At 40.7% G+C, this 24,222-nt stretch overlaps 1 protein-coding gene across 2 annotated transcripts in view; it reads left to right on the top strand.

Moving 5' to 3' along the window:
• kirrel1a (kirre like nephrin family adhesion molecule 1a) overlaps nt 1-21,382 on the top strand; it is a 66,891-nt gene extending 45,509 nt beyond the window's left edge. The window contains exons 10-15 of one of the 2 annotated variants that reach the window (XM_028474793.1): nt 247-347; nt 6,508-6,724; nt 6,824-6,931; nt 9,220-9,347; nt 9,700-9,777; nt 20,053-21,382. In XM_028474793.1, coding sequence (XP_028330594.1) covers nt 247-347; nt 6,508-6,724; nt 6,824-6,931; nt 9,220-9,347; nt 9,700-9,777; nt 20,053-20,715 — 1,295 coding nt within the window. In that variant the 3' untranslated portion in view covers nt 20,716-21,382. Of the gene's footprint in view, nt 1-246; nt 348-6,507; nt 6,725-6,823; nt 6,932-9,219; nt 9,348-9,663; nt 9,778-20,052 lie in introns of both variants that reach the window. The other variant, XM_028474792.1, reaches the window with a different exon arrangement.
• The last annotated feature ends 2,840 nt before the right edge of the window (nt 21,383-24,222 follow it).

The raw sequence follows: 24,222 nt of genomic DNA, 5'->3' as shown, positions 1-24,222 counted from the left end.
CCCTTTATTCCCCCTTGTAGATGTCCCTGTCCCCACATGACTGTTCTTCAATGTTCATATCTGTGTACAGTGGGGGTCCCTGGTCTCTGTCACCTCTATTTTGGGGGTCATGTCCTGAAAAGGTTGAGAACCACTGGTTTAGAAAATGTTATATTGTATAAATTAGCAATTTTGTCATTGTCATCAAATCGACGCAGTTTGAGTCCTTCTGTGTATCTGTTTTTCTTCCCATTTTGGTCCCTCCAGGTCCCCCCATCATCTCCAGTGAGTCAGTCCAGTATGCAGTGAGAGGAGAGAGGGGAGAAGTGAAGTGCTATATAGCCAGTACTCCTCCACCAGACAAGATAGTGAGTAAAAACAAAAGGCAGAGAGTATGCAGAATGACTGCTAGAGGAAACCTCAGCAGCCGTAACATTGTAAGCACGAGTTAATGAGTTAACTGGGTATGATCGGCTGCTTGTTCAGTCATTCCCCACGGATAACAAGCTGTGATTTAAACCATGGAAAGTGGTCAATATTTTATATTTATGTTGTGAAAAGATGTAAGAACACAAACCTAAAATAAAATAGAATATTACCCTAAGAAAACATAATTACTTGATATTTTAGCATTTTATGATATTACTAGAGTAGTGAGAAGCCACTATGCATTCACAGCATTTAGTCGCTAAATGGTGCCACCACCTGAAAAATCTATACTAATATTGCTGCACTCTAAAAATTATCTTCTTCAATTTAAAAATGAAAAAAGTGGCGACTTATGTTATAATAAAGGACCAATTTGACTGTTACCTGTGCATAGTAGGCACTGTTCTGCATGGATACATTTCCTTCAAAATAAAAGCACAATTTCACATTTAGAACAATGAACAATCTGAGTATTAACACAGGGAAGAACAGAAGGTTTGCGTATTTTTGTTGTTGTTTTGTGTTTTTATGTAATTTTTTTGTTTTTTTTAATGTTGTTTTGTGTATTTTTGTTGTCATTTTGTATGTTGTATTTAGTATTACGCTGGTTACCTTCTTACTGGTGTAAATCACCAATCACCATGGTAACATTGAGCGACTAACCTGGTTGGGAGTAGGTTTTGTTCATGCTAACAGATCAGCAAGTAAAAAATCTCCACCTCCTGACCAATTAGTTGGACAAATGACCTGCCCATGACCTACCAATTGTTCCATGGTTGTTCAATTGGCACACTGTAAATTTTTCATTTGATCGGATGAATACATTTTTGAGATATGGCCAATTTATTGAGGGACGGTATGTGTTGATTTTTGCTCGTCATTCCTTTTCTTCCATTTTCCTCTTTCAATATCTCAGAAACTGCACCACATAGGAATCTGAAATGTGGTGTATTAATACAGCCAGTGACGTGCCATGAGCACTAGGGTAGGGTAGGCAGGGCGTTCCAAATCGAGACCACCAATGTCAACACCAATGACGATTTCATATGTTTCTGCTGGCAAGTGTTAATTCAATTCAACTTTATTTGTATAGCACAATTTACAACAAACTCATCTCAATGCGCTTATCAAAATATAAAATTCATAATAAGAAATTAAAAACCCAACAAGATCCTCATGAACAAGCATTTAGCCATCTAACAAAATCAACATTGTAAAACACCATTAAAGAAACATAAACAATTACTTAATATAGCTTCCATACAAGATATATCTCATGACACGGCAGCACATCCGTTGTTTGTGTTGGAAACACAGAAACACGGAGAAAATTACAACAAAAACAACTCAGAACAGCCTCAGTGAGGCTCATCCACAAAGTCAATCCTTCCTTTTGTTCCATTCATTGTGAAAAGTAAGAATAATTTTCTGACCTTACCTTTGCTGAAGCTCTAGTAACTCAGGTGTTGGTCTCCCATCTTTTAAAAGCTGTCGTTTTTCCTCAAAAGAAAGTTTCTCTATCGTCTCTAGCGTTGTCATTCTGCCTGTAGTGTTATCCCGCCCACTAGCTAGAGAACGTAGCAGCAGCGGTCACGTGATATCAATTCACGAATGCACTGTGAACTAACGCATAGCATTTAGCATAGCGCGGTTACGTCCAAAGGCAGTGTAGAGAGCTGCCTTTTTACGTAAATGGTTTTCATTTTGGGGAACTGACTGCGCATGCGCAAACACTTAATAACATGCTATGGGAACAGATGCAGAGCAGCCGTGTGCTTTTGAGAATGGGTGTGGCCTCTTCCTGCCTTACAGCGGTTAGGAAATAGTGATGTTTAGCGATTTGGGATATGAAAAGCACAAAATGCTGACGCTTTCAAACTTATAGGTATTGTAGGCTATTGGAAATTGAAAAATAAATAATTTATAATTATATTATAATTAAAACAAATAATCAAAATATCAATTCACCCTTGGGTAGGCACTGCCTACCTTGCCTACCCTGACTGCACGTCACTGAATACAGTTCCATCTACTCTCTCAGAATATACAAAAAAGATCTGCTATACATCATATCTGTTGGACATGACGGCCACTCAAAATTGGAAACAAGTTTTTCAGTAAATAACTTTGCATATGCCTCAGCTTTGATCTATGTGTATATATTAGTCACATATATGCATTAATTCTTGGGTGACAGTCTCTTGATATCTGAAAAAATACTTTTTTTTTTTTTTACTATTGTCATTGGCTCATAACTGCATGTGGGAATGTAGGAAACAATCTGATCTCTATTATAATTTATAGTATAAAGATGACTCTTTCTTGGGAGATAAAACAATTTTTCTTTATGCGACCCCTCGTCGATATTGAAAATACTTTACATGAGGTCACTGTAGCTTGCCTCTGTGTCTTATAATCAGTTGTTCATTCGTTTTTAAACAACAATTGGTAAGAAAGTCCGCATTTTTTGAGACCGGAGTGCGTGGGATGTCCTGAAAATGTGTTGAAATGACATGGAATAGCCCTGTACTACACATTGCTTTATTGAACAGATCTGACAGGAGAGAGAGAATATTTATGGATAGATGTAATCCTTTCATTTACTCGATGACATCGTATAGGAAAGATATAGATTTTCATCTGATGGACTGACCTCTCTCACCTGATGGAGCCTCGTTCTTTCCTTGATTCATTATATAATATAATAATTTACACGTTATTATGAAGGCTTACTGAGATGTTACTGAACGCATCATCGGAGATACGGACTACACCCAAAATGAGGCGGATACGTGTGTCGAAACAGGTCTGTGCTATAACAAAATTAATCTCATCAGTTTAATATTGTACATTTATATTCAATTCATATTGTATAATCTCAGATTTTACTGACAGATTGCAATTTTCCTGCCAGAGTTCCTTCCTTTCTGCTTTTAATTTAACAACAGCGTTGTTTTTGGCCTGAATTATGGATTTTAATTCTTCATTTACCGATATTTATCCAGCTGCAATATAGGCCTGTGGTTCCCAACCAGGGGTACGTGTACTTGAACACATTGCAGGGGGTACTTTGAAACATTGATTAATCTATTATTCCCAACATGCTGAGTCATTTTTAGGCCTATTTCAGACACTGTACATGCTCATCCACCATCTTTTTCACCCGTTCACAATAAACTTAATTAATGGAATAAACAATATTGTGGCCTTAATATCCTACTAAATTGTTACTAACATGTTATGCACTCAATATATTTTCTGATATACAATAAGCTGTAGGAGATTTCAGATGCTAACCACATGTAAATAATACAAGAAAGGTTTCTAAATTGGAGTGACGAAGGGATTCTCCTAATCTGAAGAGAGGGATCGGGGGGTACATGAGAAAAAAAAAGATTTATGTGTTATTTTTGGAGCCATTTTTGTGTATTTTTGTTGTCCCTTTTGTGTGTGTTTTTTTTTTGTAATTTTGTATATATTTTTTGGGAGATATTGTGTGCATTTTTGGTGTGTTTTTTTTTATCATTCTGTGTGTGTGTGTGTGTGTGTGTGTGTGTGTGTGTGTGTGTGTGTGTGTGTGTGTGTGTGTGTGTGTGTGTGTGTGTGTGTGTGTGTGTGTGTGTGTGTGTGTGTGTGTGTGTGTGTGTGTGTGTGTGTGTTTTGGTCATCAGGTGCTGCACAAAATCAGTTGCCGCCAGTTGCCTATGGGTGGTCTAAAAATTCAAATGACATAATTAACCTTTTTGGCTAACTCGGGTGCATTTACATTTGTACATTTGTCATGTTGATCAATGTGCTCTGTCCCTTTCAAATAAAGAATTACAAAAATAAAATGACACAAGACAAAACGGCGGAAAGAAATCATCCAGTAGTCCTAAAATGCAATGTGTCATCATGAAGCACTTGTGATTCAGAATAAATGTATTCAAAAATGCGAATCAATTATTCACATCAGAGGAATTGGGCATGAAGAAAAGCTTTTGTCGCAAAGAGCACAAGGTTGTACCTTTTAGTCGGACAGCGCTTGTGTTTTACTGTTACACTTCCTTCCTCTCCATAAATGGCTCCCCTTCCTGCATACTCGATGCTTTTAGTTCTCTGTCCCCCTTTTTTTTTTTTTTCATTTGGAGCGGTGACTCACCTCTAAACTCTCTCTCCCAATGTTCCCCCATCCCATCACATAAACAAACCAACACTAAGCTGCTCCGCTTTTAGCTCTGCGTCTGAAATGAGCCGAGATGCTCTGCGCTGCGTGCTGGGATGTATAGTGGGAGTGGGAGCGCAGCAGTGGGGCTTCCTCGGCTCCCCTGCCTCTGTGACTGATCCGTCCTGACTCACATTTGCGCTCTGTGCTAATGCAAGCAGGGCGAACGTTGAGACAGAAAAAGATTTATAAAATATAAAGGACCGGAGAGGAACAGTTGTCCCAGTAAATGCCACTGCCAGGAGATTCTTCCTCCGTGGAATAAGTGGGCAGATTATCAGAACATGTGGGTTTATGCATAATTAACAGGCCTCTGTATGCTGCTTTACTGCTGAATAATATACAGCCACTGTTAGTGGCTTTAAAGTTAAAGAACGATTCAGCTACACTCACTGTGAAGCATAGAACTGTTGCTGGCCCTCATGGGTGTTTACATGTGTTCACGTCGAGGTGGGTTTAGAACTTTGTGAGACAGTTTTCATGTGTTGCTACATTATATCGACTGCGTTCTAAACGATTCATGTAAAGTTTGCTTCAAAATATATAGTGTGACACTAAAAAGTTTGATAAAAGTGACTTTACAATGATTTGATCATTTTCTGTGTACAGTATTGACTTACATTTATGGAAAATGTTTCAAAATAAAATGACAATCCTCATATTATTTTACACCACACAATGCTGTATTTGTAAACACTTCATCTTGACTGACTTAATCAGCGTCATAGTTTAGGAAAGTAATTTGACACCTGGCTCATTACAGCAAATGCGGCTTCTTCTCTGCCAGCCACTTTATTTATATATTTATTTATTTATACATTTATGTATTATCGAAATATAATTTAAAAAAAATACTGTTTTATGTATTTGTTTATTCTATATTTTTTAATTATTTGTATCTGTTTCGAAGTGTGTGTGTGTGTGTGTGTGTGTGTGTGTGTGTGCGTGTGCGTGTGCGTGTGCGTGTGCGTGTGTGTGTGTGTGTGTGTGAAGGTGTGGTAGTAATTATTTATTTATTATATTATTATTATTATCTAATAATTAGCTTTTTTACTGTTTTGTGTATTTAGTTATTCTATATTTATAATTATTTGTATTTGTGTGTAAGCGTTTGTTTGTTAGGGTTGAGGTAGCAATTGTTTATTTATTATTTATTTATTAATCTTACTGTTTTATGTATTTAGTTATTCTATACTTTTGAATTATATGTATCTGTGTCGAAGTGTGTGTGTGTGTGTGTGTGGGTAGAGGTAGCAATTATTAATTCATTATCTTACTATTTATTGTCGGTTTTTTGACTGTGTTTGTGTATTTATTAATTATTCTACATTTTCCATTATTTGTATTTGTGTGTAAGCATGTGTTGTTAGGGTTGAGGTAGCAATTGTTTATTTATTATCTAATTATTTATTTAATAATTTTACTGTTTCATGTTTTTTTTTGTTCTCTGCTTTTTTATTGTTTGTATTTGTGTGTAAGTGTGTAGCAATTGTTTATTTATTTATTTATTTTTTTACTGTTTTGTGTATTTAATTATTTCTAATTTTTCATTATTTGTATTTGTGTGTAAGTGCGTGCGTTTGTGCGGAAAGAGTTAGTAATTGTTTATTTATTATTTAATTTTTTTATGTATTTAATTAATATTTTTTGTATTTTTGTGTAAGTGTGTAGCAATTGTTTATTGTCTTTTTTTGACCGTTTAGTCTATTTAATTATTCTTTATTTATGTGTAAGTGCCTGTATGCGGGAAGTAGTGTTGTATGGAATTGTGTGAAAAATGATCTAGAAAAAAGGGATTTAATGCTTCATGTGATATTCAAATCCTTTAATGTTGATATTATTATTTTTAGTTTTTTTTTAGTACTAAACTAATTATTTTGAATGTTTTGTGTCAGGTGTGGGCGTGGAAGGAAAACGTGTGGGAGAAGGAGAAAGGGACGCTGCTGGAGCGGTACACCGTGGAGCAGAGCAAGTCATCGGCCGAGGGCGGCGGCGTCCTCTCCACCCTCACCATCAACAACGTGATGGAGTCCGACTTCCTGTCCACCTACAACTGCACCGCCTGGAACTCCTTCGGCCCGGGAACCATGATCATCAGCCTGGAGGAAACAGGTGTGTGTTTGTGTGTGTGTGGTGATGCTGAGATGGAGTTTTTTTTTTTTTTAGAATTACTCCATCATCATCTGTGTGTCTCTTCTTTATTTGTTGCAGAGGAGTTTCCAGTGGGAATAATAGCGGGTGGGACCGTAGGCTCCACCATCCTCTTGTTCATCTTCCTGCTGGTCCTTGTTCTCATTTTCTACAGGCAGCGCAAAGGCAGTGAGTCATTCCCTCCATGTGCTTTCACATTGAATATACAACAAGGCAGACATCTGTGAATGGAGTCTTTGTGCTTTCGAAGCGAGGTTCCCAAAGTAGGGTACGGGTACCCACAGGTACATGGAAAATTGTAAATGATTGTTCATTGTAAACTAGAATATAAATAGAGCAGCAGTCAGGAGCCTGTAAATTACACACTGGCCTCTTAAGACTACCCTTTAGTGGTCTCATCAAGAAAAGTGCAAATATGGCGAGAGCTACATTGTGTTGCACTAGCCAAACGTGCTTGATGCCTTTGGCCACCACGTACTTGTGTGAAAGTGGATTTTCAGCTTTCTCACACCTTTGCATGGAGAATGATTTAGTATAGAATAGAATTGAATGTAATACAATAGAATAGAATACACCTTTATACATCTCCAGAGAGGAAGTTCTCATTTGAAGCAACACAGAATAAGAGCAGAGAGTAAGAACAAAAATAAATAACAACATAGGATAACAGTGCAAAATGTAGAGGCCTATACTGTGAAGCTAGATAATTATATCCTGGATTTATCTCCGTGAGCAGGCTTCACCTAACCAAACATTCTCAGTCAGAGAGAAGCTGTCCTACAAAGGTTGATAACAACACGCTCAGTTATATATTTCAGCCTGGCTACGTGCGCGCTCTTGTGACAGAGGAGGAGATTACAGCGTCAGACCAATCACAATCGCGGAGAAACTGTGCAGAGTAATTTACGTCATAATTGAGGAATTACTTTTTAAAAATATGAAGAATTAAAATCCATAATTCACACTAAAATTAACAATGTTGCTGCAGTAAAAGCAGCAAGTAATTAATGCAGGAATTGACGAGTGTTAATGCTTAAATTAGTGAGATTATAAATGGAGAATAAACAGACACTCTGACCAGTTTCACTTTCACTTTTACCTACATGTTAAGGTGGAATATATTTATATTTTATATTATCTTACAGGACTGAGTCTCTTTGTGTCACCACAGAATACATACATGAATCAATTCATGAATTAATTAATGTATTGGTCTGAAAGCGTTTGACGCAGGTTTTATCAGCTGACTAATGTAGGTCAGTCCATCAGATAAAAATCTATATATTTCCTATAGGATGTCATCAGTAAATGAAAGGATACATATTCTTTCTCCTGTCAGCATCACATCAGATCCACACAGAGACATGTTCACGATGATCCTCCTTCTATTGGACAGGTTGTTTTCTAAGAGAACTGATTGGTCAGGAGGCGGGGCTTTAGTATTCACTCAGATCCTAGCCCGAACAAAACCTGGTCCCGACCAGGTAAGTCGTTCAGCCTAAATTACCAAGGAGATTTAACCTTGTAAGATGTTATCCAGCCTTGTAGTCCACGACACACCGATTAAACTGCGGATGTTAGCGCGATAAGAGGAAATCCAGCGTCGTAGTACAGGCCCAACAGCAACAACAACAACAGCATGATTATTTATTTTATTTAAGTGTCACGCACATACGTGTCCAGCCCTCATGGGCTTACAAGACGCTGAACAAAAATAAACAACAAACAGATGGCTACAGACCGGTTTCACAAACAAAAACTGTGACAAAGGGTATCAACCACAAACATCCTGCACAAAGCGTCTCAGACTAGATACAAAACTCGTCGTCTTTTTTCCGCCACGCTTTACAAATAAAACAGACAAAAGCAAAAGTCTCTTTTCTGTACAGCCAGCTCATAATTTTCCACTCAGGCATCCAAAAAACGTCTGGGTTAGACAAATGTACACGTTTAAATAAATCAAAATAAAGAGGACAAAATGAGAATCCTCCTCGATCACACACTATACAGATTAAAGTTCAATCAACAAATGTTTGGTGGATTTATTTTTCCAAAATAAAAGAGATTGGTTCACTGGAAATTCAAATAGGCTGATTAGTTAAATAAATCAAACAAGTGATAATTCTGAACAAGATGTTTTCATGTGTGCTTACAGATTATATATATATGTTTTATATATTCCTCAACAAGAAAGGTAAGATTACTGTAGGGCTACATTATATTTGCCATTACATTATTATGTTTTCTAAGTGTGCAGGAGTAGGGGGTACATGGCTTCAGGTTAATTCTCTTAAGGGGTACGGGACCTAAAAGTTTGGGAACCACTGCTTGGTCAAAATCCCCCACATATGGATGCATCTTGCCCTTTGAACCCTCTCCTCCAGCTCGTGAAAACATGCTGAGTGATGGAGCGTGTGCATCCCGCTGCGTTCAACCTCTCCGTGTTGTGTTTGCAGGTCGGCGCGGGGTCACACTGGGTAAGCCTGACATCAAGGTGGAGACCATCAACAAGGAGACTCACAGCTTGGAGGAGGACTCCGGCAGCGTGTCCACGGCTTCTCGCATGGTCAAGGCCATGTACTCGGTGAGCAGCGGCGGGAATGCGTGCGTTTTTGGCTCGGACGCTGTTTTCACAGCCCGAGGCTGGAGAAAAACTCTCAGATTTACCTCAGTAACCTCTCCTGACTTCACTCTGTGTCTTTGGACTAAAAACAAACACTGTGAAATCTTAACCAAACGATCATCCCTAACCCTCTGATTAATGCCCACTTCTCCCTCCTTCTCTTCATACTCTGTTTTTTTTTTTTCTTTTTTCTTTTTTTCATTTCTTCCTTTTTCTGTTGTGTTACATCACTTTTTCTCGTCCTTGTTTTCTTTTCTTTTGTTGTTTGACGGTTTAGTTTCTTCCCTCTGTGTCCTTCTCTCCCTCCAACCAGCCCTTTAAGGATGACATAGAGCTCAAGTCCGACCTCCGCAGCGACACCATAGACACCCGTCAAGAGTATGACCTAAAGGTGAGATCATACAAATGGTCTTATGTTTCACTTTAAGATGCATTAAGTCACACATGTCAAACTCAAGGCCCGGGGGCCAAATCCAGCCCTTTTGTGCATCCAATTTGGCCCACAGGAGAAAGTCAAAATGACAGAAAAACATCTATCATTTTTGTAAATTACAAAATTATCAGCCCCTTCAAATACACACGGATACAAATTTACAAATTTCTCACGCTTGTATCACATGATGGCAGTCATTTTTTTAAATCTTAAATTGATGAAAAATTTTTTTTTTTTTTCAAAATCCTGCATATTTCCTCAGATTATTCTACTAAATTAAATAAGAATTATTCATAATATCAAGGAAATGTAAGTGAATATAAGTTTAATATCACTCAATGCTTGCATATTGTTGGTCTCTTATATACTTTATATGTAATTTATAACTGGAAGTGCAAACTAGACCACATTAATATTGTAATTGCTCTTTTTCGTGCCTAAAATCTGTGGCCCACTTGATATAAAACTGGTCCGTATTTGGCCCCTGAACTAAAATGAGTTTGACACCCCTGCATTAGATATATAACTTAAAGCAGGGTTTTTCAAACTTGGTATTGGGAACCCATGTGGGGTTCGCCTTGAGGTTAAATGGGGTCGCTAGAAATGTCTAGTAATTGATAAAAATTGCTAACTAAAAATGTATTTTTTTACATTTCATAATTACCAGTATTATTCTTTTACAAATTAAAACAACACAATCTCAATCAACTGTATTCTATCCCTTCACTTTGTGAAATATAAATCTAGTTATTAATGACAATTGTAAAATGCAGTATATCTGAGCTGACACAATACAGCTCTGTATTTATAGTACAGTATACAAAACTTGGTAATTCTAGAAATTCGTGATAATGAAATGGGGTCACGATCAAAGCAAGGGTTGGGAACCACTGGCGTAAAGGGATATGAATTTAACACTTGTTTTACTAATGGGCTGCTTACTTAATCAAAGAAAAAGCTCACATTGATTAAAGAAGGGTGCACACATGAGGATTTACTAAATCTGAAGTTTTATTTTATCAGTTACAGACCATCAGAATCAGAAAGATTTATTATTCACACTATAAGGAATTTGTTTTGGTGGTTGGTGAAAAAACAGCAACACCATAATAATAATGAGAACGAAGAGAAAAAATAGAAGAGGAAATATGAATACATGAACATAAAAAAATCAGACAGAAGACTTTTGATATTAAGGAATTTCAAAGGCGATCTAAGAAAAAACGAGGAACAATAACAATATTTCATAAAATGAGCAAAATCAGACAAAGTTATTGTGAATATCACGATGGGGAAAAAAACCTTGGGAAATCATGCCAAATGATGTTTTGACACTTTATAATCCAGTCCGTAATGTTTTTTTGTTTTTTTTAAATCAAAATGAGTGCATATGAAGGAGAATAACTACATACAATACATGGTATCTTTATGCATTTAAACTATTTTAACTGAAAGAAATGCATTCGGACGGAAAATTGTGGCGTCACGTCATTGAACCATTGACTCATTGACCGGAAATCACCACATGCAACATGGAAGTGGACGTACGAGAGGAGGGAATGATGGTCGTCTTGGGATTATTTTTGAGGGGAAAATGCTGAAAAAGTGTTTTTGCACTTGACGCTTTACGCTTGCTTCCTTGTTCCTGTTTCCCAACACACTCGAGGAGTTTCAGTTGGCCCCGACTTGTTTCAGAGCTGATTATTGGGACAAATTCTCTCTTAAAGCACCTGATAATCCTATTGTTATTGAATATAAAATTATGGCGTTTGCCATCTTTGGACAGGAAAGGGGAATATCGGGACAAAAACAGCCCGATTATCTTAATGTGTGTAGCCAGCTTAAGATTTAACCTACATGTGTGGTTGTTAAATGGTTGGTAGATATGTATAAAATGTATGTGTTTTAAATCATTCTTTTTATATTATTTGGAAAAGAAAAATGACATTGCAAACGATAATACATGTTAACAGCTGAAAGGGAATTGGCTCTGTTCTCTTCCACTGTTTGCCACCTGATCTTGGATACTTTAGACACAAATTACTTTTCTTTTCATTCGAGTCGATTAGTATCTCATGAAATTGGAATTTTGCCCTTTCTCTGTCCAATCATTTAAAACCTAAAAAGAGGAAAAACTCTAAAAATTGACGGAGTTTAAAAGAGCAAACCAAGTTCAAAAGAAGGTGATAAATATTTAGTTCTCCACATTAAAAGATGCCAAAGTGTTCATGTGAAAGTCTTTCATTTATTGTTTAACCCGCTCGTTTCAGTTCAAGCGCACAAACCTTAAGCTAGCTTTAGCAGCCTTAAATCATTTTGAACAAACACACTCCAGGAGGTTGTTTTTTTTTTTCCTACTCTGCTCTTGAAGATGAAAACATTTAAACAAAGTTTGGCAGAGGAGTTAGAAAAATGAATTTGTGCAGTTAAAGTCAAAAAACTGCTGAGTCAGCCCGAGCAGTAGCAGGGAGCCTGGGGTCACGTTAGCAGTGAATATTATCCACCGCTCTGCTCTGGAGCTGGGAAATCTAAGCTGACTTTTTGGTTATCCTCGAGAATTAAGGCAAAAATAAAACTTTTCTCAGGCTAACGCTGTCAACAAATATTTTCTTTGTGCATCATGACTTTGCTACACAGCCATTTTTAGCATCCTTTGTGTCATGTAAAGCCTTTTTTTTTGCCAAACATTTTGGTGAAATCCTGAATCTTAAACTAAAATATAGACCTCAGATTGTTAATACAGCCCTCAAAATGCTTTATTCTTGAGTATTCTAAAGAGTAAGCTAAGCTACAGATGAACAACAAGTTGCTAACAGCTGTAAAATGTGTACGTTAGCGTGATACAACTTAGCTTGAAGCTAAAGCAGGTCACATTATTATGTCATACATTTATTCAATAGCTTATTTTCGGGGTTTCAGGGACATTTACAAGGATAAAAATGTGTCTTAACTGTGTTCTACATTTGTTTATGGTTGACTAGTGCTAAAGGTAAATGCTAACTTTCTGAGAATTATTTTATTTTTGCTTAAAAAAAAAGAAAATGTTTAAAAACCAGAATAATGAATAACAAAAAAAATCAACCTTTGAAGTTGCTATTGTGAATACTGAACTGGATTTTCAAAAAACAGCTAATTTGAAGCTAAAAAACCATAGTGAGTAGTCACTGTGTTTTTATGTATTTGTTTTTTTCCTCTTGAATTCAAAGATCTTTATTTGTCATTCGTATTTATCTACACAATTATTTGCCTCAGCCCCTTCGACGCCCTTGTATAAATATATATGAATAAAGTAGAAAAGGCTGATGTTTTTGATAATCAGTCAAAGAAATCGAAATGTTATGTCTATAACTTCTGTTCCCTGAAGGAGAGGAACGAGGTACAACACGAGGATATCACGCCCCCACGTGGCCTACTGAAGAAAACCTCTAATCACGCCTTGAAGGCAGATGATCTGTGATGACGTAAATGAGGCTCCGCCTGCCTCATAAATACGCTGTCATCACAGTCATCCTTCAGTTCAGTAGCCGCTCTTCACCGAGCCCATCTGTGTAGCGGGGCAAAGAAGTGTTGTACCTCGTTCCTCTCCTTCAGGGAACAGAAGTTATAGACATAACATTTCGTTCCCTTTCAGTCGATTCTTTCGGTACAACACATATAGTATGGGACATGTATACACGCCCCGCAGAGCAGCTATGAACTGGAAGCCAACCTCCAGCACCTCTAGTGCATGCTAGACCCAGTGGAAAGAACCGGATGGGCCACCGAAGGGGCCGTTACATCTAGACGGTAAAACCGAACAAAAGTGTGTGGTGATGACCAACTGGCAGCACGACAGATGTCACTCAAAGATACCCCCTAAACAAAGCCCACGATGTACATACGCCCCTGGTCGACTGTGCTCTCACACCCTGAGGTAACTGAAGACCCCTGCTGTTGTAGGCCAGGGAGATAGCCTCCACAATCCAGTGAGAAAGCCGCTGTTTAGACAGGGCTTTACCCTTAGCTGGATTAGCAAAACACACAAACAGCTGGTCACATAAACGCACACTCCTAGTGCGGTCTATGTATTCACGTAGAGCATGTACAGGACACAAGGAATGTAACCTCCTTTGCTCCTCAGATGCAAAAGGAGGAGGGCAAAAACTCATTAGCTCAAAAATCATGGAGCTATGAGCTGAAGGGATGATCTTAGGCACATATGCCATGTTTGGGCGTAATGTGACTTTAGAACCATCTGAAGTGAACTGGGTACAAGAAGGATGCACTGATAAAGCATGCAGATCGCCCACTCGCTTAGCGGAGGTCAAAGCGAGAAGTAGTGCAGTCTTATATGACAGAAATTTCAGATCTGCTTACTCCATAGGCTCAAAAGGGGGGCCACAGAGAGCATCCAGCACTACAGTTAATTCCCATGAGGGGATGATGGATTTCACCACAGGCCTCAGCCGGCGAATTCCCTTTAAAAAACGCATGGCCAGCGGATGCGCACCTGGCGTCACTCCATCGAAACCAACATGGCAGGCAGATATAGCTGCCAAATAAACCTTAATAGTGGAAAAGGACAGACCTTTATCCAACAATTCCTGAAGAAAAGTCAAAACCTCCACAATTGAACACTGAAATGGGAGTACATCTCGGTCCTGACACCATTGCTCGAATGCTCGTCATTTATAAGCATATAAGCCACGAGTGGATGATGCCCTAGCACTCTGGATCATTGCCACCACACTTGAGGGCAGACCCTGAGCCATTAAATTTGACCGTTCAACAGGTAGTCATGTAGCTGCCACAATTCTGGACGTGGATGAACCACTTCTCCACCTGCCTGCGAAAGGAGGTCCCTGCGTAGAGGAAGCTGCCCCGGCTCCGCTGCCAGTAGATTGATTATCTCGGCATACCATGATTTCGCAGCCCACCGAGGGGCCACCAGAATCAGGGACAGACCCTGACGACGCACTCTCCCCAACACAGGCAGTATCATTTCTATTGGGGGAAACGCATACAGGAGCATGTTGGGCCATGGGTGCGCTAGCGCATCCATCACCAGAGGTGCATTGTGGTCTGTTATGGAAAAGAACAGGGGGCGTTTGCCCTGGAAGCAAAGAGGTCCACCTCCGCCCTGCCAAATCGAACCCATATCTGAGCCACTACCAAAGGGTGTAATCTCCACTCTCTCACAAGGGGACCCCCTCTGGAGAGAAGGTCTGCACCCAGGTTCAGGCGTCCTGGAACATGAGTGGCTCTCAGAGACAGAAAATGAACACTGCCCCACATCAACAGAGAGTGAGTCAGTTTTAGCAGGGGAAGTGATCATGTACCCCCTTGCCTGTTTATGTACGAGACCACTGTAGTGTTGTCCGTCCTGATCAGAACATGTTGGTCTGATAGCACAGAGCGAAAATACTTAAGGGCCAAGAAAGCTGCCAGCAGCTCCAGATAATCTATGTGAAGCCTGCTCTGTACTGAGGTCCAGAGTCCTCTCACTGCTGCTCCGTTGCACAGAGCCCCCAATCCCATCAGGGAGGCATCTGTGGTCACCACTTTGCGAAAGCACACCCTCCCTACCGGGGAGCCCTGGCTTAGCCCAGTCGTCCAGATAGGCTAAGACACGCACGCCTTTCTCCCGCATAGGAGCTAACGCCGTCTCGACACATTTGGTAAAGTTGCGAGGGGCGAGCGACAAACCGAACGGAAGCACAAGGTATTCGTAGGCTACACCTTCGAATGCAAACCTTAGAAACTGCCTGTGGTCCGGGTGTATTGCCACATGAAAATAAGCGTCCGTGAGATCTATAGTTGTGAACCAATCCCCCGGATTGATAGCGCTCAGTAGCTGTCTGAGTGTTAGCATCTTGAACCTGTACGTCCGCAGATACCTGTTCAACACTCGCAGGTCTAATATAGGACGGAGTCCCCCCCCTTTCTTCGGAATAATGAAATAACGGCTGTACCAACCTCTTTTCATCTCCAAAGCCGGCGCCACTCTCACCGCTTTCTTGCTCAAAAGCGTGTGTATTTCCTCCCTCATTACCGCTGCAGCCTCTTTCTTTACCACTGTGTTTATTACAGAAGTGAAGCGTGGAGGTCTGACCCGGAACTGTAACCGGTAGCCCATAGCAACGGTCCTCTCTACCCAAGGGGTGAGTGCGCATGCGCGCCACCTGGGAAGGTGGGCAGCGAGCGGACTGACCTGTAGCACTGTGGGTGGAGTGCTGCTGCCCTCTAGCGTGCTGGGGGGTAGCAGCCTCACCTGACCGACCAGGTTTATATGAGTTGGAGCTTGTTTTGTTTTTCTTTGTTTTTTTCATACAAAATGCACTTTTTATTGAGTGCCACATGGGCATATTTGCAGTAGGCACAGAGTGAACCTTTAAAGGGGCACCGAGAAAGTGACGAACATTGCAAAACTTTACAGTTACCTGAGAAACATTCAACACCCCCAAACTGGGGTTTATAAACAGAGGCAACAGATGTGCTTTTGTGTGCATGGGGGGTTTGTGCTTGGGAGACTGTGTTAGGAGAGAACAATGCCTTTTGGGATTGGGCCCCTGAACAGAACTTGGCCGGCGCCTTTTCGGCGGCAACAAAATAGGGACAGCAGCGTCTCCCTGCTGCTGAAGTCCCTCTCCACTCAGTCCCACTGCTAGGAGGTGTGTGGCTTCTTCTGCCTATGCGCTGGGCCCTTCTGGAAGCCCTGCGGCAGACCTTTGCTCCAAGCCGAGTGGTGTGGAGCATGACGAGGAACCTGCGGCGCAGGAGGCTGCACCTTCCCCGGTTGTCCAAAACCTGACGGAGGTGTAGCCTTCTTGTAGGGCGGCGGAGGTGGCGCTGCAGGCCTGCGTGCACCTGCCGATTGTTTGGGCTTAGCGTCACGCCTGGGTATGATGCTGCGCAGGGCTTCAGCTTGTTTCTTCCCTAACTCAAAACGTGCCTGAATGGCGTCAAGAGATTGCCCGAACAAACCCATGGGAGATACCGGCTCGTCCAAATAAACGGCCCGGTCTCTCTCTGGAACATCCGATAGAGTCAGCCACAGGTGTCTCTGTGACACCACTGTAGACGCCATTCCCTGCTGAGGGAGAGCGCTGCACAGTGGGACACCCGGAGGATATAATCCGTGGCGACCCTCACCTCGTTAAGGAGAGGAGCCAGAGAGCTGTTGGGGGGAAACAGCGAACTGAGCTCAGCCAGCCGCATAGCCTGATAGGTCTGCAACATGGTGACAGAGCTCAGTGCACGAGCGGTGCCGGCCTGCGCTCTGTAGATTTTATCCAGCTGCGAGGAGGAAAATCTACAGTGCTTGGAAGGAAGCGATGTGGGGCCGCTCACGCCATGGTTGTGAGAAGGCGCCAGATACGCAGCCAGAGAAGGCTCCATAGGTGGAGGGTTGACTAAGCCAGCCTTTTCTGCTCCATCCAAATCCAAAAACTGTCCATAGCCGGGCACCGTGACGCGGGTAGACAGTGGTTTGTTCCATGTTGATGTCAACTCCGAGATAAAATCCGGGAACATGGGCAGGCTATTCTTAACCACCCTAGGCTCGGGAGGGAGAAAAAATCCCGCAAACCTTGACGGTTTTTGAAGGAGAGGGCCACTCCACTTCCAGTCTCTCAGCTGCATGGCGGCACAGAGAGTAGAAAGATGAGTCGTCCTGGTTAACCGGCGCAGTAGCGGCGGCACATTCCCCAGGCGACAACGCATCTAGCTCATCCTCCGACAAACATACTCCATGTGGTCAGCCCAGCTAGTAGCGGGGACTTCGACCACAGGTTCCTCATCATCAGACTCGGACGAAGCCGGGTCCCTAGACTCGGATAGGAGAGGGTCGTGCCGTGCGACCGCAGCTTTTCCCAGAACCTTCTCCACGAAAGCGACCCGTCTTTCCAAGGTTGAACGCCGAAGCTGGCGACAAAACGCACAGGACTCGGGCTGTGTCAACGCTCTCCTGGCGTGGACTATTCCCAGGCAGACGGGACATGCTTCGTGCTGGTCCTTATCGTGTAAGGAGAAGCCGCACCCCTGAGGACAGGGGCGAACAGAAGACTTCTTCCTTGCTTTAGCCTTCGTGCTCATTTTGATACACCGAAGCTTGTTAATAGCCTTAGCGCTCCGCGGGCAGCAGCAGCAGCTGCTAACACCAACAGGGGCAGTTAAACTAATTCTAAGTAGGCAGTAGCCAAGGCAGAGACAGAGCTAACTAGCAGCAGCTTGTTAGCTCCACTCGGTAGAGGTGTTCTTAGCGAGGTGAAGAGCGTAAGAACTGAAGGATGACTATGATGACAGCGTATTTATGAGGCAGGCGGAGCCTCATTTACGTCATCACAGATCATCTGCCTTCAAGGCGTGATTAGAGGTTTTCTTCAGTAGGCCAGGCGGGGGCGTGATATCCCATACTATATGTGTTGTACCGAGTGAATCGACTGAAAGGGGACTTGCCATTAAACGGTTTGATTTTTCAGTTATCAACATTATTGCTGCGATGTATCGTATTGCTACAGATATACTACATGTCAGTTTTTGCTAAATCTGAATACAAAGCTACTATCCGCATTGTCACGTTCATTTAGACCACATGTGTCAAACTCAAGACCCGGGGGCCAAATCTGGCCCTTTGGAGCACCCAATTCGGCCCGCAGGAAAAAGTAAAAATAATGGAGAAAACATAAATCATTGTGTAAATGAAACTCAACAATATTTGCAAGTGCTCACAGTTTTTCCGGTGCTTATATTGCACGATTGCAGTCATTTTTAATGTTAAACTGTTCTTACAAAATCCTTCAATTTGCCTCAACTTGTTACATAACATTTCCCTTAATTAAATAGAAATTGGACACAAAATATAGGAAAATGTAAATAAATATAGTGTTGGGACTGATATCTGTCACTTATTGCTTGGATATTGTCGGTTTGTTACATATTTTGTATTTTATGTGTACGTATAAGTGCGAACTAGGGCACAATAATGTTGAAATTACTCTTTTTCTGGCATAAAAGCTGAGAGATTGAGATCAAACTGCTCCGTATTTGGCCCCTGAACTAAAATGAGTTTGACACCCCTGAGTTAGACGTATTCTATTGGTTAGGTAAATGTTTATATAAAAGAGGTGATTACTAAGATGGGCTTTAGATGGTTTTATGATTTTTGATTGGCCTGCAGCATGCTAGAGTTTGTAAATAGCTAGTTTAGGCTTTTGAGAGTCTGGAGTTTTTTTTTCTATTCTTACAAACTGCAGAAAAGGATCTGTCAGGCAGAGTGTGGTCGATGATTTTTGCTGCATGTGACCTAAAGCTGTTATCACAGATCTTCCAAGCTTACCTCATCATAGCTGAAGGAGGGAAATCAGTTCAGCGTGAGTCTCCACAGGGAGACTCCTCCACTCTGTGTCTGGCTGTCCTTGAGCAGCAGATTTTGAGTTACTGACCCAGTTGTACTTTTTGAGTTTTTTTGTTTTTTTTTTAGTGATTGAGGGTTCAGGTTGGAGCTTTAAAACAGTAACTTTGTGTGTAGAAATGTTCTTACAGCAGTGGTTCTCAAACTTTTTTGGCTCAAGTCTTTCTCTTATTTCTGAGTCCAAGTACCCCCTATTGTCCGACTGCAGCATTTTGCTTGGAAAACTATTTAAAATCAACTATAGATCATAATGATGAAATGAACGAGTGATAACACACAATTTAAAGAATCTTACTTTGTAATTAAGTGGAAATAAACAGTATTTAGTGCAGTGGTTCCCAACCTTTTTAGGATTGTGACCCCATTTTAATATCAAGAATTTCTGGCCTAGAATACAATTTTGATCATGTTTGAGCTCAGATATGTATTTATTTTTACTACTTTTTAGCTGAACTAGATTCATATTTCACAAAGTTAAAGTACAGAAATACAGTTTTTTTTTTTTTTTTAAAGATTGTGAGTTGTTTTAATAAAAAAAAAAAAAATGATAAAATTAAAATTTCAAAAACATTTCAGAATTTTCAGGCGACCTCCTATGGGGTCATGATGACCCCATGGTTGAAAAACACTGATTTAGTGGCTCCTGAATAGATTTATTTCTATAGTTTGTATCATTTCTGGTCATCTGACGCTTGAGGTGGGACAAAGACTGACAATTTATTTGTTAATTTTCCACTTTCTCTCTCAAGGACCCCCTGTAGTGCCATTTCGTAGCCCTAGGGGTACACATACCCCCATTTGAGAAACCCTGCTTTACAGCTTTGTGTCTTTCTTGCTTTCAGGATCCCACCAATGGCTACTACAACGTGCGAGCTTCCACCCACGATGACGTGCGCCCCGCCTCCCGCTCCACCATGCACTACTCCGACTACCGCTCCCCCACAGGGACGCCAGGCGGGGCGGCGTCTATCAGCAGCAGCACTGGAGGCTCGGGGGCCACCGCCAGCGGAGGAGCCCCCGTCCCCCCTGGCCCTCTCACTTCCCCCGGCCGCCCGCAGGCTTGCTACGACCCCCGACCCCCATCCAGACTCTCCCACATTAGCTACGCCCAGTTTAACACCTTTACACGTGGGGGCCAGAACCAGCAGCCGGCTCCAAACCCTGCCTCAGCACCGAGCGACTTCCCCCCAGACTGCAGCCTCATGGACTCCACCTCTCAGCTGGCCTACGACAACTACGGCTACCCATCTCACTACCAGCCCTATCGGATGGGCTTCGCCCCGCCCAGCCTGGCCCCTCTGGAGGCGGGCCCCTCCTATGAGATGTACGGGGTAGCACCGCCGGTGGCGAGCCCCGGTGTGGCCGTGAGCCCCGGCGGCCCCGCGCCCTCCACCTCAGACACTGGACTGGGCAAATACGGCAGCTCCACCCGCTTCTCCTACACCTCGCAACACTCTGACTACTCCCACAGCCGACACACACAGCGGATGCAGACTCACGTGTGAGACGGCGCGAGGTAGCAGAGTAACAGTGCTAGAGAAGAACACGCCAATCACAACTTTGAAAAACATCCTGCCAAACACAAACACACGAACTCACCACACACCTACATGCACAATGCATCAAAACCATGCCCGTGAGACAGGGCAAGTATACGACACACACACACACACACACATACATATACACATACACACACACACGCAGAGCGCAAAAAAGAAAAAGGAAGCGCGTGGGAACGTGTGTTTGTAACGAGGAGCTCTGAGAGAGCGCACAGCGCAAGTCACAATCAAGGCTGAGAAGGACAGAGAGAGGAAGAGAAGACTTTAAAGCTTTTGTGCTCTATCTATGACTGATGATGGATAACTAAAGGAGTGAACGTCTTAACGTCAAATACGATACACGCTGAAGAAAACCTCAAGCAGTGGAAGAAATCATTTCTGGCCATCATTTATTTTTTTTATTATTATTATTGTTATTATTTTTGTCTACTTTTCTTTATTACTCCTGTTTGTCTTTTTCAGCAATCATAGAGCACATTGTTGATATCAGGGGTGTCCCGATACAAGATGCGATACGATATCAGCACGGAACTATAAATACTTTTATTTCTTTATATGTAAAGGTTTCATTTATTCAGACAACTGTTCCATAGGATATCCGCTTTGATCTCCTGACATGTTTTCACTGTCTGCTGATCGCTTTGATGTTTCCTTTGAAGTTTCCTTGACTTCCGCGAAGTACTTGCAGGCAGATTCTTTTTGTTTTATTTTTGAATAAAATGTTAAGTTTTGAATAATGTGTAAACATATAATTCAAAAAGAAGACAAAAATAATTTTGCTGGAATTACTTCGCGGAAGTCAAGAAAACTTCAAAGGAAACATCAAAGCGCTACGAGATGACTATTGTTGTAATGGCGCTAGATAAATAAAGGTAAATTGAATTGAATCAAAGCAATCAGCAGACGCCTCTGACAAAACATGTTAGAAGATCAACGTGGATTTCCTAAGGAACAGTTGTCTGAATAAATTAAACCTTAACATATTATTTAAAAAGAAGACAAAAAGAATCTTGCTGGAATTACTTTTATTTCTTATTTTGTTGTGTGCAGTTTTAGTAAAGTCTTGATCATGTGACATTCCTCAATCAGAACTATAGTCAGCAACGGGCGGTACGAGAAAAACTGAACCATTTAATATTAATCAATGGGTTACATTTATTTTAATCTTAAAGTGTAAGTACACCCCCAGGTGTATGCTGACCTGCCACTAGGGGGAAAATCAAAAAAAGGCCTTGAATATGGGCGTAGTTAAGACACTCCCAGTTACAGCAGCTCCGCCTCCAAAGTGCTGCACAGTTCCGCATGGAGCTGTCAATCAATGCTCACTGAGGGCTGTGAGAGGAGGAAACCTAGTCCCTCCTCCCATCTTTTATAAAAGAGGCGGGGCCAACAGTGACATCACGGATCTAATCTCAGCCAATACCAAAATTAGATTGCAATAGCTGGCGTTCAAGCCATAGAGGGCATTCACTCTTAACATTTTACAACTAAAAACATTAAATTTAAATACTTAGACTAAAATCATTAATGTGTTCAGCAGAGAAAAATAGTTTTAGGGTGTACTTACACTTTAAATAAAAACAATGTACATTATATTGGATATTTTAGATGCAGGTCGATATAATCCAAAGTTTGTTTTTGCAGTTTTTTTTTGTTTTTTTTTGCTGATATCCAATCGATACTTGATATCAATATCGGATCGGGACCCCCTGAGTTAATATCCCAGGATGCCTTGCTGTTTTTGGGATCAGGGTCAAGAGGGTTGTCATTATTTTTGCACTGCATCCACTCTTATCCATTGCTTTGACGTCCTCTTCTCTATATCAGTGTTTTTTTATATTGTCTTTTTTTTTTTAATTTGCACATCCGACTAGAGCTTTGTATTCTATTTTTAACATTACAGAATTATTGTGTTTTTTTTTGTTGATGTAAAAAAACATGTAAAACGGTGTACGTACGTACGGAGTGTGAGTGCACATTAAATCCAGTGTAGAGCGAGGAGCTGTGCCAAGCGTGTGAAAGGGTGTATCAGTGTATAAAAGAAACCTAGTGCCAAGTGTTCATGTTGTTCCTCACCTTAGAACATGTATATGCAGTAGGAACGCCTTCTGTTGCTTTACAAACTAAGCTCGTGAGGGCGCTTGAAGAAGTCATTCCCAGACTTTTTTTCTTTAAGAAGTTTTTTTTTTTTGTGTGTGTGTGTGTGTGTTTTTTTTTTTCTCTGTCCGAGATCTGAACAACGAGCCTGGTGCAGAGTAGACAGATAGAGAAACACACACACACACGCACACATGTTGGGTGTAGAGTGGCCTTATAGGGTAACATGTCACACACATATTTCCATTTTCCAACCATTCCTCATCGTCAGCTTGCCAAATGAAAAAAAATAAATAAAAAAGGGCCAGAGGAGAATGTGTATGAAGAGGTTTAAATGAAGGCTTGATGATCACAATATTGACATGTACGTAGTAGTGTGCGAGTGTGTGCGTGGGCGTGCGAGAGTGTTGTGAGTGGGTGTCAGCGCGCACACCAATTTGTACAGTGTGTTTGTATAGACGTGTGACTGAGTGTGTGTGTGTGTGTGAGGTGTACTGTAAACACACAACGCCCGACTATGTGTGAGAGTGTGTGTGCATGTCTGTGTGATTCTAAGTATATGTCCATATCATTTCACTCACACTCCTGTTCCAGTACTTTTATACCTCTGGTAGGACTGTATCCTGTATTATTGTGTCTTTGACTTTAGGAAAATAAAACCAATGTTTATCTTATTGACCTGTTCTTAGTAGCAGAGAAAACTGTTCATAAGATGTACAATGAACATTATCAAACTCTCATTTTTTTTATTTCATTATCTTCAATATTTTTTAAAAATGGTATGTAATTATTTTTCCACAGTATTACATTAATAAAAGCACTGTTTTTTATAAACTGAGGAGTTTGTCCTCTTTGATGCAATAATGTTGGATCTAGCCTTTACATTTTTATATCTGCCTTATCCTTAAGAGTATAGATCTATGATTATTATTATTATTATTCAATGTATTTAATTGATATGTTATTATTTCATCATCACACTTTAATATTATTATAATTATTATTATCATAATCATTAGATACATTGAATTGATATACATTGTAATAATATGTAAATATTATTATTATTATTAGTAAATTGATAGATATTTTTTTCATTCACAATAGAAATGTCTATACAAGGCAAACTACTGCTCCGAGTGGTGTTTTTTAGAAACTGCAACAGGTAATCCTGTGACAACTCAAATTACGTTTTGGATTACAGTAGTTTGGTCCAAAATCCCATTTTTCTTTGTTACTATTCTGTGAACTGGTGTTTTTGTTTAGTTTACATAAATCAGTTCATTTTACTCTATTAATTTAAATAGTTTGTCATTCAGTGTTATTACCCCAAAACTGCATAATGACAAATAT

This window comes from Gouania willdenowi, chromosome 18 (assembly GCF_900634775.1).
Source record: "Gouania willdenowi chromosome 18, fGouWil2.1, whole genome shotgun sequence".
In the NCBI taxonomy this organism is placed as follows: domain Eukaryota; kingdom Metazoa; phylum Chordata; class Actinopteri; order Blenniiformes; family Gobiesocidae; genus Gouania; species Gouania willdenowi.
The sequence above is the reverse complement of the archived record's forward strand: the minus strand, read 5'-3'. Positions and strand labels throughout refer to the sequence as shown.